General features: G+C 37.0%; 1 protein-coding gene across 1 annotated transcript in view; it reads right to left on the bottom strand.

Moving 5' to 3' along the window:
* The window catches only part of LOC127635322 (kelch-like protein 14), a 32,128-nt gene extending 19,708 nt beyond the window's left edge, over nt 1-12,420 (bottom strand). The window contains exons 1-2 of the mRNA XM_052115257.1: nt 11,519-12,420; nt 7,149-7,270 (exon numbers count right to left, since the gene is read on the bottom strand). Coding sequence (XP_051971217.1) covers nt 7,149-7,270; nt 11,519-12,399 — 1,003 coding nt within the window. The 5' untranslated portion in view covers nt 12,400-12,420. The remainder of the gene's footprint in view (nt 1-7,148; nt 7,271-11,518) is intronic.
* Between the last annotated feature and the right edge of the window lie 2,658 nt (nt 12,421-15,078).

Below are 15,078 nucleotides of genomic sequence, written 5' to 3'. Positions count from 1 at the left end.
GTTGTGGCTTAATTTCATTGGGTTGTGGCTTTATTTAGTTGTGTTGTGGCTTAATTTCATTGTGTTGTGGCTTCATTTAGTTGTGTTGTGGCTTAATTTAGTTGTGTTGTGGCTTAATTTCATTGTGTTGTGGCTTTATTTAGTTGGGTTGTGGCTTAATTTCATTGGGTTGTGGCTTTATTTAGTTGGGTTGTGGCTTAATTTCATTGGGTTGTGGCTTTATTTAGTTGTGTTGTGGCTTAAGTTCATTGTGTTGTGGCTTTATTTAGTTGTGTTGTGGCTTAATTTCATTGGGTTGTGGCTTTATTTAGTTGTATTGTGGCTTAATTTCATTGCGATGTGGCTTAATTTCATTGCGTTGTGGCTTTATTTAGTTGTGTTGTGGCTTAATTTCATTGGGTTGTGGCTTTATTTAGTTGTGTTGTGGCTTAATTTCATTGGGTTGTGGCTTCATTTAGTTGTGTTGTGGCTTAATTTCATTGTGTTGTGGCTTAATTTCATTGTGTTGTGGCTTAATTTCATTGCGTTGTGGCTTAATTTCATTGTGTTGTGGCTTTATTTAGTTGTGTTGTGGCTTAATTTCATTGCGTTGTGGCTTTATTTAGTTGTGTTGTGGCTTAATTTAGTTGTGTTGTGGCTTAATTTCATTGGGTTGTGGCTTAATTTCATTGTGTTGTGGCTTTATTTAGTTGTGTTGTGGTTTAATTTTATTGCGTTGTGGCTTTATTTAGTTGTGTTGTGGCTTTAATTAGTTGGGTTGTGGCTTAATTTCATTGGGTTGTGGCTTAATTTCATTGGGTTGTGGCTTAATTTCATTGTGTTGTGCTTTAATTAGTTGTGTTGTGGCTTAATTTCATTGCATTGTGGCTTAATTTCATTGTGTTGTGGCTTTACTTAGTTGTGTTGTGGCTTAATTTCATTGCGTTGTGGCTTAATTTAGTTGTGTTGTGGCTTTATTTAGTTGTGTTGTGGCTTAATTTCATTGGGTTGTGGCTTAATTTCATTGTGTTGTGGTTTAATTTCATTGTGTTGTGGCTTTATTTAGTTGTGTTGTGGCTTAATTTCATTGCATTGTGGCTTAATTTCATTGTGTTGTGGCTTTACTTAGTTGTGTTGTGGCTTAATTTCATTGCGTTGTGGCTTAATTTCATTGCGTTGTGGCTTTATTTAGTTGTGTTGTTGCTTAATTTCATTGTGTTGTGGCTTTATTTAGTTGTGTTGTGGCTTAATTTCATTGTGTTGTGTTTTCATTTAGTTGTGTTGTGGCTTAATTTCATTGTGTTGTGGCTTTATTTAGTTGTGTTGTGGCTTAATTTCATTGTGTTGTGTTTTCATTTAGTTGTGTTGTGGCTTAATTTCATTGTGTTGTGGCTTAATTTCATTGTGTTGTGGCTTAATTTCATTGGGTTGTGGCTTTATTTAGTTGTGTTGTGGCTTAATTTCGTTGCGTTGTGGCTTAATTTCATTGGGTTGTGGCTTAATTTAGTTGTGTTGTGGCTTAATTTCATTGTGTTGTGGCTTTATTTAGTTGTGTTGTGGCTTAATTTCATTGTGTTGTGGCTTTATTTAGTTGTGTTGTGGCTTAATTTCATTGCGATGTGGCTTTATTTAGTTGTGTTGTGGCTTAATTTCATTGTGTTGTGGCTTTATTTAGTTGTGTTGTGGCTTAATTTCATTGTGTTGTGGCTTTATTTCATTGTGTTGTGGCTTAATTTCATTGTGTTGTGGCTTTATTTAGTTGTGTTGTGGCTTAATTTCATTGGGTTGTGGCTTAATTTCATTGTGTTGTGGTTTAATTTCATTGTGTTGTGGCTTTATTTAGTTGTGTTGTGGCTTTATTTAGTTGTGTTGTGGCTTAATTTCATTGTGTTGTGGCTTTACTTAGTTGTGTTGTGGCTTAATTTCATTGCGTTGTGGCTTAATTTCATTGCGTTGTGGCTTTATTTAGTTGTGTTGTTGCTTAATTTCATTGTGTTGTGGCTTTATTTAGTTGTGTTGTGGCTTAATTTCATTGTGTTGTGTTTTCATTTAGTTGTGTTGTGGCTTAATTTCATTGTGTTGTGGCTTTATTTAGTTGTGTTGTGGCTTAATTTCATTGTGTTGTGTTTTCATTTAGTTGTGTTGTGGCTTAATTTCATTGTGTTGTGGCTTAATTTCATTGTGTTGTGGCTTAATTTCATTGGGTTGTGGCTTTATTTAGTTGTGTTGTGGCTTAATTTCGTTGTGTTGTGGCTTAATTTCATTGGGTTGTGGCTTTATTTAGTTGTGTTGTGGCTTAATTTCGTTGCGTTGTGGCTTAATTTCATTGGGTTGTGGCTTAATTTAGTTGTGTTGTGGCTTAATTTCATTGTGTTGTGGCTTTATTTAGTTGTGTTGTGGCTTAATTTCATTGTGATGTGGCTTTATTTAGTTGTGTTGTGGCTTAATTTCATTGTGTTGTGGCTTTATTTAGTTGTGTTGTGGCTTTATTTCATTGTGTTGTGGCTTAATTTCATTGTGTTGTGGCTTTATTTAGTTGTGTTGTGGCTTAATTTCATTGTGTTGTGGCTTTATTTAGTTGTATTGTGGCTTAATTTCATTGCGATGTGGCTTTATTTAGTTGTGTTGTGGCTTAATTTCATTGTGTTGTGGCTTTATTTAGTTGTGTTGTGGCTTAATTTCATTGTGTTGTGGCTTTATTTCATTGTGTTGTGGCTTAATTTCATTGTGTTGTGGCTTTATTTAGTTGTGTTGTGGCTTAATTTCATTGTGTTTTGGCTATTTACGAAAATAAATCCTGACAATAAACTTCATTTCTGCAAAATATGATTTCTGACCTGAATGTGATCTGGATATGTTTTTGTGGCATTTATCATATTTGTTTTAAACCTGAAAGTTTCTAGAGATTATAATCCAAACCTATTCAAGTTATTCACATTTTGCAGATGTAAATTATTTATCTATTAAATCCTGTCTGTCAAACTAACCAATTTCTTTATTTTTGGGTGAATTATCCTTTTAGGAACTTTGTATTAGCTATTTACTTAGTATAGAACTTAACATATAATATGGCATAGTCCCAAACACAACTCAATGACAGAAGTCACAAATAATAGAAATGTCAGCTCTGCATTGTATCATGAAATGTTCCTGGATAACAGTGCACTTTGGGTGCAGTAGGAGGCAGTCTTTCCATTGTGCAGAAAGGCAGAGAAGAGGAGAGGTGCAGTCATGAAAACCATCCTAAATAGTGCTGATGAAGGTTTTAATCAGTCTCCATACAACCCCCCCCCCCCATTGGGTTTCGGCTCATTGCAAAGTTATGATTGAATGTTAATAACCTGCACACCCCAAATGACATCGAGGGGATGCTGGTGTGCTCACAGGATGATTTTGCAGTTTGGTCGCTTCGCTTGGCTATGGGCCATTTGAGACTCGATGTCTGATGCAGAAATAAAGGACATTACACTATGACCTTATGAGTGTAAGTTATATAGATCCAGATGTAATTCATTAATGCATGTTATGTGTGCTGGCAAAGGCTTACACACAGGTTTTGGCGAGTTAGGTGTCTTTGTAGGTCTCAAACCTCTGTGAGGCAGTCATTGGTTGACTGAACGCATTTTTATATCCGTGAAACCAAACTAATGCATTCTCGTGTATAGTCTTGGAAAGGATCAGAAACTAGAATCAACACTTTTTTTAAAGCTTTTTGCTGAATAATAAAATATTTTGCATGTTATATTAAGCTACAGAGGCTTAATTCAGGATTTAACTCAGTTTACATGGTTTTAAACTACAGATAAGGCATTAAAATGGCATTTTCATAATGTTTGCTCTTTGCAAGACCCCTGTCTTCAAAACATTACCTGCTATGTTTTAGATTTAGAAGAACAAACGGCATGTACATTTTGACAGAGCAGACTATTGCTATCCCACAAGCCACCTGGTGGGGTTTTTCAACAGACACAGAATTATCTACAGTCAGTAAGTGACTGATTCTGAACTAGTTCTTACAGTTTATTCATACATTACAATGCTGTTTTAACCATCTGACTACAAACCGTAAACTCTAGCAATGAGCGACTACCGGCTAGCTGAAATAAACAGACAATAATGTAAATGTAATAAAGACTTTTACTTCTGACTCTGATACATTCTACGAATGTACAAATAATTTTAAGGAAATATGCGAACAAAATGAACCCACTGAAAAGAAAAATCATGAGAATCTCTTATGAGATCTCTTTAATATCTCAATTGTTTCAAGAAGACAGCATTGGCATTAAATGGAGAGCAAACAGAGACTTTAAGCAATCCTACATGTGTCTCCTCTAGAGTTTCAGAAGATTTCTCAACTATATCTCAGATTGTGCTCAGATTTGCCAAGATGCTGAAGTCAGCAATCATACATATATCAGGATTACGATGGACTTCAGAGGATGAACTGATGCCAACTCCAACCATAAGAAATGGGATGCTTCATATGCCACTGCCTGAAACTTGGATTTATGATAGACCTCACAGGAATGTAAGTGCAGCGTAGTTCTAGCGGAAAGACAAGCAGCTGTACATCATTGCATCATTAGCTCAGTAACTCCTAGCCAACCACATGTAAGCCGATGCTTTATAAGTCTGCTCACAATCTATCACATTGCTGTTTCAGTGTGCTAACACGGCAACCTCCACCACCCCACCACCACCAGTTGAGTCCTGTCCTGCATGGGGGTAGGCTCCTCGCCCCTGCCTCCTATCTCCGCCAGGACATGATGGTTCCGAGTACAACTTCTTCGGACTGCCATACGGGGCCTACGCCAAAGAGAGACATTACGTTTCTGTTTTATATTCATCAAATAAATGTCATCTTAAATTTCGCTAAATTCTGCAAGTGTTCCTGATATAAATGACCTGCCGGTTGAACTGCGATGCACCTCATCATTTATCTCTGCTTGCATCACCTTTGTTTATTGATGGACTACACTCTGGAATACATAGACTATCAATGAATTGCAGACAAAAGCCTTCATCAGCCAATTAACAATGAACAATGCATCAATGTGAACTTCCAGGATGCACTTCAAAGACTTTAGTCATTCATCTTAAAGGTCATAAAAAATATTTGTTTAAACACTGACCCTTGACATAAATGACTGCACATAAATAACTAATATTGGCATTATATTCATGTTGTTTAGTCAGAGGGGAACTGGCCCCCACAGTGAGTCTGGTTTCTCCCCAGGTTATTTTTCCCCATTAACCAACATCTTATGGAGCCTTCGGCTTGCTCACTGGGGTTCTAAATACAATTATTATTTAATTGTTTATTTTTAAACACAATTTACAATCATATTTAATCAAACTACACATTGATGTCTCGAAGACTTTATAGACATTACACTTTCATGTTCTGTTAAAGTATAATTTTCTGTAAAGCTGCTTTGAAACGATGTGTGTTGTGAAAGGCGCTATACATATAAAAAAATTACTTGATATATCAAATGCAAGCTATTCCCACAAGAAAAATAGAGTTTGCTTTAATATCTCAATGGGGACTATCTATCAATATCAACTTAAACGTTTCTCATAAAATTCCCCTAAAACCAAATGATTTGAGCTATACGACCTGCTTTAATTTTATAGATCTAAACAGTTACTATAAGTTAAAATTTGTCTCTGCCGTGTCTATACCTGAGCTATGTAAAACAAATGCAATAGTTAAAGAAATATTCTGGGTTCGATACAAATTAAGCTAAATTAACTGCATTTGTAGCATAATGTTGATTACCACAAAAATGTATTCAACTTGTCCCTTCTTTTCTTTAAAAAAAAAAAACAAGCACAAATCGAGGTAACAGTGAGGATAATGTTACAATGGAAGTAAAAGGAAGCAATGTGAAGCTTATAATATTATAAAAACATATTCATTCTTCTGTTAAAACTTGTATTATTTGAGCTGTATATCGTAATTTTTGTGGCAGACTAATGTTCTAGGCAGATGAACTTCTAGATATTTGTCATTGACGTTACATTGTCATGGCAACAAAGTTATAGCAACAAGTATAACAAGGGCAACTTTCATCCAATATTTGTCAAACAATAAGCATTTTAACTTACGTGTTATAAATGCTTAATAAAAACACTAATTCATATTTGTTTTAATCAAAAGCATAAAATGCCCCAATGTCCATTTTACAATTAGATACATTTCCATAGGTTACTTACTAATGTAAAATAAATGTTATAAAGCATTTATAACAAGTGAGGACAAATGTAATATGACTTTGCACAGAAAAGGTTAGTAAGCAATTTTATCACACTAAAATCATGTTAACACACATTTTTTGTTTTTAGTCTTGTGGCTAAACTTTTGAAACAGTGAGTTTTTTAACATTTATGGATTGGCCCAAATGAATGTTACCTAATTTTTACCAAAACATTTTTTTTAAAGAAAAGGAAGGACAAGTTGTATACATTTTTCTGGTAATAACATTATATCACAAATGCTGTTGATTGAGTTTAACTTGTATTAAACCCAGAATATTCCTTTAATGCTGTACTTTGCCACAAAACAAATATTTTTCAAGCATGCGAAAATGAACAGATTCCATTCCTAGATTACACAATTATAACACATTGCAACTTTTCATGTTATTTCTGATACTGACGTCACTACTCATGATTCAAATACTGAACAATTGAACTCTACTGCGACCATTTCCGTCCTTCTAGTACTTCTGATTCTAATTTGTCATGCCAAAACACATGACACATTATTGGCTTCACACAAACCTTCCCTGCTGCTGCAAAGACAAATGCACTTACGAGAACATTTTGCCCTAATAAAGCAATTTGATAAGAATATGTGTCATCTCCCGATAATGAATCTTCACAAGATCGTTAGATTAAAATTAATCTTGCCTGCACGCTTATGCAAAAAGACAGAGGGGAAAAAGCACAAGCGAATCCAGGCGTTATGGCTCCACAATGGTGTGAAGGCGGTCACGCTCTGATTAAAAAGTTACATTAAAAGTGATAGTGATACATCATTACCTCCCGTGTCTCAGGAAGCTCTCGCTCTATTCTGTTCTGCTATGGAACACAACTGAGCACAGGAAGGGTTCTTCCTATGGAAAAGAAAGGGCTGTACAAGAGCATAGCAAAGTACTCACTTGTGAGAATCTTCCATGTCTTCTTTTCATCATCGTAGTATTGAACGAGATTACTAGGAAGGCGGTCGGGCCCCGGAGGGAGGCCCCCGACCAACAGGAGCATCCGTTTGTTTGAACGAATCCTGTGTAACAGATAAAAAGGTTTATTAACAATTCTGCTATTAACCTCTATTCGTGCATAGCGATTGCATATTTTGAATAAGATGCCACAACAGCGTAAAACGTGTTCAAACATAGAGTGAGTTAGCATGCTTCTTCCAGGCAAAGAACATTGGACTATGTTGCTTTTCTATGACACTAACGTTCCCTAAACCAAACAAAAATGAGAAATACTTCAGTTGATTTGTTTGCTTGATTCAGTGGTAGAATCTATTATCTCCCACTGCGATGATGGCCCTGTTTAATTGTTTTGTATCGGTTCTTGTACTTCGATTTACACAGTAAAACAATAGTGTTCTACTACTATATTTAGAAGTATATTTACTCTACTATATTTAGAACTATATAGCAATGCTACAGGTTACTGTGGAATGTACTAATTAAGACAAACATGATATAAGAGTCTAAATCACTTATGACTGTGAAACATGATCTGATAACACACTCTGGTGGTCTACACCAGCTCTAAATATAAAGAAAAGATGAAGAAATATTCTGGGTCCAATAAGTTAAGCACAATCGGCAGCATTTGTTTTGCAATGATCATTGTCCCCTGTTTATTAAAAAAGCAAAATTGCAGTCACAGTAGGGTTCTTATAATGGAAGTAAATGGGGCCAATCCATAAACATTAAAATGCACACTGTTTCAAAAGTATAGCCACTAGATGTAAACATTATAAGTGTTAAACATGATTTCAGTGCAATAAAAACACTTACTAACCTCATCAGTATAACGTTCTATCCTATATTACAACTTTGTTGTCATGACGATGGAATGCTGATAAATCTATTAAGACATTGTATCATCGTAATATAATGTCAACAACTATAATGTTTACATCTTGTGACTATACTTTTGAAACAGTGTTTACTTTTATTTTATTTGTATTTATTAATTTATCCCATTTTCTCCCAAATTGGAATGACCAATTCCCACTACTTAGTAGGTCCTCGTGGTGGCGCGGTTACTCACCTCAATTCGGCTGGTGGAGGACAAGTCTCGGTTGCCTCCGTTTCTGAGAGAGTCAATCCGCGCATTTTATCAAGTGGGTCGTTCTGCATCCCATCATGTGGAGGCTCATGCTACTCTCCGCGATCCACACACAACTTATCACACGCCCCATTGAGAGCGAGAACCACTAATCGCGACCATGAGGAGGTTACCCCATGTGACTCTACCCTCCCTAGCAACCGGGCCAATTTGCGTTTTGCTTATAATGCTCATTATGCCACAAATGCTGTTGATTGAGCTTCACTTGTACTGAACACGTTCCTTTAAATTGGATAGGCAACATTGTGCATGCTTTTTCATTTGGTTGAATTTTTGGAACATACGTTCATTTAGAACCGTTCAGCTGGCGTACACAAGCTCTAAAACTCATTTAGCATCGGCGTGGTGACTCAATGTGAATATTGCAATGTGAGTCTTTGCATTTGGTCACAATTTTTTATTGTTAATTTACTTCTGCATATGTTTCTCTTTAAATGTTATCTGTAAAGGCCCTCTTTCACTAAGTGTTATGTCTGGTGTATCGAAAAATGTAGCAGCTGAAGTTCATGCTAAGATCCAGACAGGTCTTGAAAGGTCTAGCTAAATTTCTTCCTTTATGTGTTCCCATCCTATTTGCCAAATCCTTGCATGTGACTACAGTCAACAATTAAATCGCCTGACATCTGTTTATTCACCCTAATAGCGCATAAACATATTGAAATCACTTGCTGCATTCATGAATAAAAAGATATGCAGAGATTCAATCTATTATGAATTAAATTAAATCAATTTAATAAAAACTCAAACCGATCTCATGTAAATGCTATTTCGTATTGTCTCCCACGATGTTTTTCGCATAAACTTGTATAATTATTAATATTATGCCCTTACACAAACCACTTATCTAAACCTGACCAATCAGTAGAGTGAGTCAACATGATAGGAAGCTGTTGTGTGTGACAGACAGTTTTGGGGAGTAACGGATTACATGTAACGGGATTACGTATTTAAAATATAAGTAACTGTATTCCACTACAGTTACAATTTAAATAATTGGTAATTAGAATACAGTTACATTCAAAAAGTATTTTGATTACTGAAGAGATTACTTTGCATTTTATTGTAATTTGTTTCATTTAATATTTAGTCCTTTCAGATGGAAGACATTTATACGTATAAATGATGTGATCCAAAGTGCATTTGAACAGCGGTGAAACACTTTCTTATGATGTATGACATTCATACGAGCAGACAGAGAAGAACGTTTGAAGTTTGGAGAAGAAGAAATAGAACGCTAAACGCAGGGGTGAAAATTTCATCAAAATGTTGGGGGGGACAGTGAACATAACAATTCTCAAGAGCAATTTTTGAAGGGGACACCAAGGTTTTTTTTGTTGTTGCTCCATTTGCATGGTAATAATGATATTTTAGGGGTGGACAACCCTCAGATGGGGGGGTCCTGACCCCCCCGCGATTTCCGTCTATGGCTAAACGCTCTACTAAAACGCTACGCTAAAATTAAATTATATTTCTAGCCATTTTACATGCACATGTTACAGACACGATCATATTTATTTATCAAGAAAATTCACGTTGGATCATAATTTCTTTTTTTCTGGTAAGACTTTTGATATTAGGGCAAAAATCATATTCTTGATAATCATTTTTGTATTGTTTTCCTGTAAAAAATATCAAACAATCTGATTAGATTGATCTTGTTTTAGAAACAACACTGCATAAGATATTTATTTATTATGTATTTTTATGTCTATTTTGTCTTACTGTACTGGCAGATTTTTTATAGTCAAAACAATTGAAAATAATTGACCAGTGCTGAAGAAGTAATCCAAAGTATTTAGAATACGTTACTGACCTTGAGTAATCTAATGGAATATGTTACAAATTACATTTTACAGCATGTATTCTGTAATCTGTAGTGGAATAAAAAGTAATCCTCTCTTCCAACGTGACAGAACCGAGTAATTGTCACGTATTAGATGGAAACGATGTCCAGCGATGTCACTGGCTGTAGTGAAAGTCGTAGGTATTCAAACAAGTGCAGTCGTACGATATCATACGAATTAGCCAAATATAGAAAAGTTGTTTGAATCCTGACAATTTCGCCTAGTTCTGTAGAACAATTCTGTGTCACATTCCACTTCATGGATTGTGCTCTGGAAATGTTATAAGCACTGGCAAAACACAACAGATCTGATACACAATGATGTGACAAGTGATGATAAAATCATTGCCAATTAGAGCTAATCTAATTCTATTAGCAAATACGTAATTATATACAGTACGTATTATTAATGTGCCCAAAGCCTTTTTGCAAAATTACATTCCAAAGATCTTACTTTCCCTTTGAAAATAAAAAAAGAAACATTTAAATAATATCTGATAATGTCTGATCTATGATGAAAACGATAACTTTCTCACTCACGTATTCTTCATGACTGATTCCAGTTTATTCCACGGTCACCTATTCCTGCTAATGATCCCATCTGCAGACTGCTATAATGTCTGCAGTATGCAAGCTTGCAACAGTGCTGAAATTAATCAACCCTGAAACAACACTATGAGGAGTTGAAAGAGGATCCCACAGATAAGGCAACACGTGGAAACTCTGAACAACTAAGGATCAGATATTCCAACAAAAGATTGCAAATCTTACAATTCACAAAAGCAAAATGCTGTGTTAACTATAAAACATTTGTGGTCTTCAACAAACAGAATGATCTACATTTACTGACACCTATCACAAGTCTTATGTACTGTAGCTTAATAGTGTCTGGGCTTGATCACGTGTATGGCATTGTATTGTACTATATACATTTATAACATATACAAGCTATAGGATAAAAACAAAACAGACAAGACTTTTCTTAGTCCCCTATTTTCTCCCCTCTTCCCACATCACATCTCAAAGCTGCTGGAATGCTACAACACCACCATGTCCACATATAGACAAAACTGTTGGATTTACTTATATTATAATAGACATCATTATGTCTAATCGCATTTTATTATTCAGTCAGCAGCATCTGAACAGGCCTATGTCTAAATTTCCCCCATGACTAATATTTATATGTTCAAAAATTGATTTTTAACATAAAACACTTATAAGGGGATTCTCAACATCGCTGACATTCAGTGGTTATAAGACCTAATATATGTATAGAAGAGATTGATAAAACTGACATTAGGAAAAGGTTCCTACCTGCTGGCTGTGGTCTGTCTGCAGTGCTGTCTAAAGGGCATCAGGTGGTAGTTCATAGCATCTAGGAGCAGCTTCTGGCACACTGGGTCATTCCTCATAAAGTCCACTGACTGCACCCTCTCCACCAGCTCCGGGGCTGGGATAAGGGCGAACCGCAGGCGCTTCATCAAATCTGGAGCGTATTGCATCCTGGTCTCCCGGTCATGCTCCAACCACAACACCGACATCTGAAAGAGAGCCAGCTCTGACTCCACGGGAGGAGGCAGGGCATCCAGCATGGCGCACATCTCCTCAAAGTTCAGGAGGAGAACGTCCTCCAAAAGGTACTTGTTGGCGAGCTTCTTGGTCTCGTCCAGTCCATGAAGGGCTGCAATCTTGCAGATCTGCTTGTAGTTCTGCACCGAGATCTGGTCGTTGAGGAACTGCACACTGAGCTTGGTGATCTGGGGTATGTTCAGGATCTTGCTGACGGAGAGCACCTCCTCCACCGTGTCCAGGGAGAGGGTCACGTTGGCAGTGTACAGGTACTCCAGCACCAAGCGCAGACCGATGGAGGAACAGCCTTGCAGCACAAGGTTGTTGATGGTGGTGGAGCACGGGCTGGGCAGGAGCTTGTCATCCGGGGAGGAGGATGGAGTGCAGCTGCTTCCTTGGTCCTTCGCTGCCAGCCCATCTTCTCTGAGCATGTGTGTGGAGAAGAGAGACCTGAAATACTGCGAGCAGGATGCCAGCACTGCTTTATGGCATTGGAACTGCTGTCCCTGCGCGGTCAGAGTCACATCACAGAAGAGCTGCTTCCTCCACAGCAGGTTGAGACCATGCAGCAGAGTGTCGCTGTGAGTCGGGTCAAACGTGGAGGTTCGGTCACCCGATCTGGACATGACTCCGGGGATGCGCACACCTCCTATGAGTAAAGAATGCCATTGATGCACCACACTGCAATTATCACCTAACACATTGCACATCCATATGCGACTTTCTGACCAGATTGATTTGTATTATGAAAGCATATGCATATCTTATGCGGACCTCATGCATGCATCAGATGATTTTACATTATAAAGGTATATGCATCTCATTCATGCATTCGTGAGCGCATCAGATCATACGGACGCTGCGGATTAAACAAACTGGGAGAAGCTATCTGCTCCATAATATAGGCTACAAACTCGTATCTGTGCAAGCTATACTGTTATATCTGTCCACACAAACACACACACCCCCTCACAACGGATAGATACATGTACACATTCCCCCGATATACAAAATAAATTAGTTTGTCTCCCACAACCATCATCGTAAACATAGAATTGCGGTTGCGCATCGCTTTTGTTGGCAATCTGAGGAAACGCAACACAATGTAATCCTTATGACGGTATTGGTGCGAGAACGCGAACGCATCGCGGAGAAGAAACAACTTTCGCACCATTTGCGCACCAGTGCTAAATGATGTTAGTAGGTATCCGAAAACTTACCTGACTCAAGAAAAGTAATGCTTCGGGTCCTTCAATGCACTTTCTTTGTTCTTCTTTGTGCGATCCTTTCTTTTTTTAAAGTCTATGGTCGATGGATCAGAATACTAAACATTGATTCCCACTCATTTGTTCCTCTGATCATTTATGTTTCCTTTGAATTAAAAAGAAGTGAGTGTGTGAGGGTGAGAGGAGCTGTGTGCTTTCTGCAAGCGAAGAAGATGAAGAAGAAGAAGAAATATACGTGTGACAAATTATGCTACCAAGAAACAACACATCATTATCCTTGGGCCTGGGGCTCAGTGAGTCGTAACGAGAGTAATAGGAAATCCACGGTCGGGGAGAGAAACGGACGCGCATGGCCGGTGGAGAGAGACCGCGCAGGGGTATGGATGCTGGAGAGACTCGCAAAATTATGGCTCAAGGCTATTGTAAAACTGTCGAGCGTAAATGACTGCGATTTCAAACATCTATGGAAAAAGAGGAGAGGAGAAAAGCGAGTCTTGCCTCCCTTTCCTTGTGCGCGTTATGGAGAGAACCGTCAAGTTTTAGTGCGCATTGCTAATTAGTCAATTTCTCTGTTCCTTCACAGCCCGACGCCTTTGCTGCTGAGCTGAAACTGCTAATTTCTGGGACCAGCCTTTTTTTGGGCTCTGAACGGGGGATGGATGAATGGCTTGTCTCGCACAAATGACAAAAAGCCCCCCTCTGCCTTAATCTCCATTGCCAAAATAACCCCATCCTTTTCTCCTTTTGCTTAGTCCTTCAAAAGAAGCAAAGGGACTTTTTGGCAAACTTGTAGTGAACATCATGGCAATGACATTAAATGCAAATGAATGAATGCATCTCTTCAAATGTTGGTGGATTAGTCTGAATTGGCAAAATATATGTTTTCTTTGTATTATCTTGTTTATTATATTAATTGAAACCAATTATTATTTGTATAGCTACTTGTATGGTCACTGTTCATTAAAGTGCTTTTCAATATCTTTGACTTCAGAGTTTTAATCCGTTTAATCTGACATATGACAATAAGCTACTGTATATGAGCAGATTTATAAAATGAAAGTTTACATATTTAAGCACACTGACATTTAAAAAAAATAAATGGCCATTTTCTTAGTATTTTAAACCCATACTGTATATATACAAGTATGTGACTTTTTATATCAGTGAAAACCATAGAAGAACTATATATATATATATTGCCATATATCAGATTTCTGTATGGTACTTCTTTATCTTTACCCAAGTTCTCATTTTGCTGCAATGACTGGCAGTTGTGAGCATACTTGAAAATACCGCTCATAAAAGGATGCATAATTATTGCATTGCAAAGTGTATTAGCTACAGTACTTTGCAAAATGTAGCCTACTTACAGTAGGCATAGACAGGTTGCTGACTGGTACTATGTTTTTTCTAAAAACTAAATTGGATATTGCATAGACTGTATCAGCAGAGAGTGTTTCACTTGCAGTTAGATGCATCACTGTAGCCTCAATTTAATGATGTACATTCAATTTGTTGCTATTATTCAGTAAGTATGAAAACATACATCTCTGTGTAGTTGATCAGCTTCAAAATGTGTTTATTAATAAAGTGAGATGTGTTGCTTATTACTGTATGTATCATGCAGATGTCGTATATGCATGGTCTTGATTAAGCACATATACTTGATCGATACATCTCCATTGCCTCTGTACATCTCAGATAAAGTGCCCTATAGGAGCCAACTGCATGATGAGATTTGTCAGATCATGTGATACATACATTGGTAACATGGCTTGGTGCCTGTTGACAAGACACTATATTTCAGCTTTGCATTACAGCCAATTGTGCAAGAATCAAACTCACTTCAGTTATTGTTATATGACAGCTGCTACAGTATAAGATTGTGGTATTTGCATTAACATACCGTATATGACAAATTAACTATATAAAGGCCTTTATCATTCATTAAAAATCATCACACTATGTAGAAAAAATAAATAAATAAGAAAATTATGTCTACACATTACTATTCGGAAAATATGTTGTGTTACCAGGCAATTATCTTTGCTACTTTACCCATAACAACAACATACTAGT

This window comes from Xyrauchen texanus, chromosome 42 (genome assembly GCF_025860055.1).
Source record: "Xyrauchen texanus isolate HMW12.3.18 chromosome 42, RBS_HiC_50CHRs, whole genome shotgun sequence".
Taxonomy (NCBI): Eukaryota; Metazoa; Chordata; class Actinopteri; order Cypriniformes; family Catostomidae; genus Xyrauchen; species Xyrauchen texanus.
The sequence above is the reverse complement of the archived record's forward strand: the minus strand, read 5'-3'. Positions and strand labels throughout refer to the sequence as shown.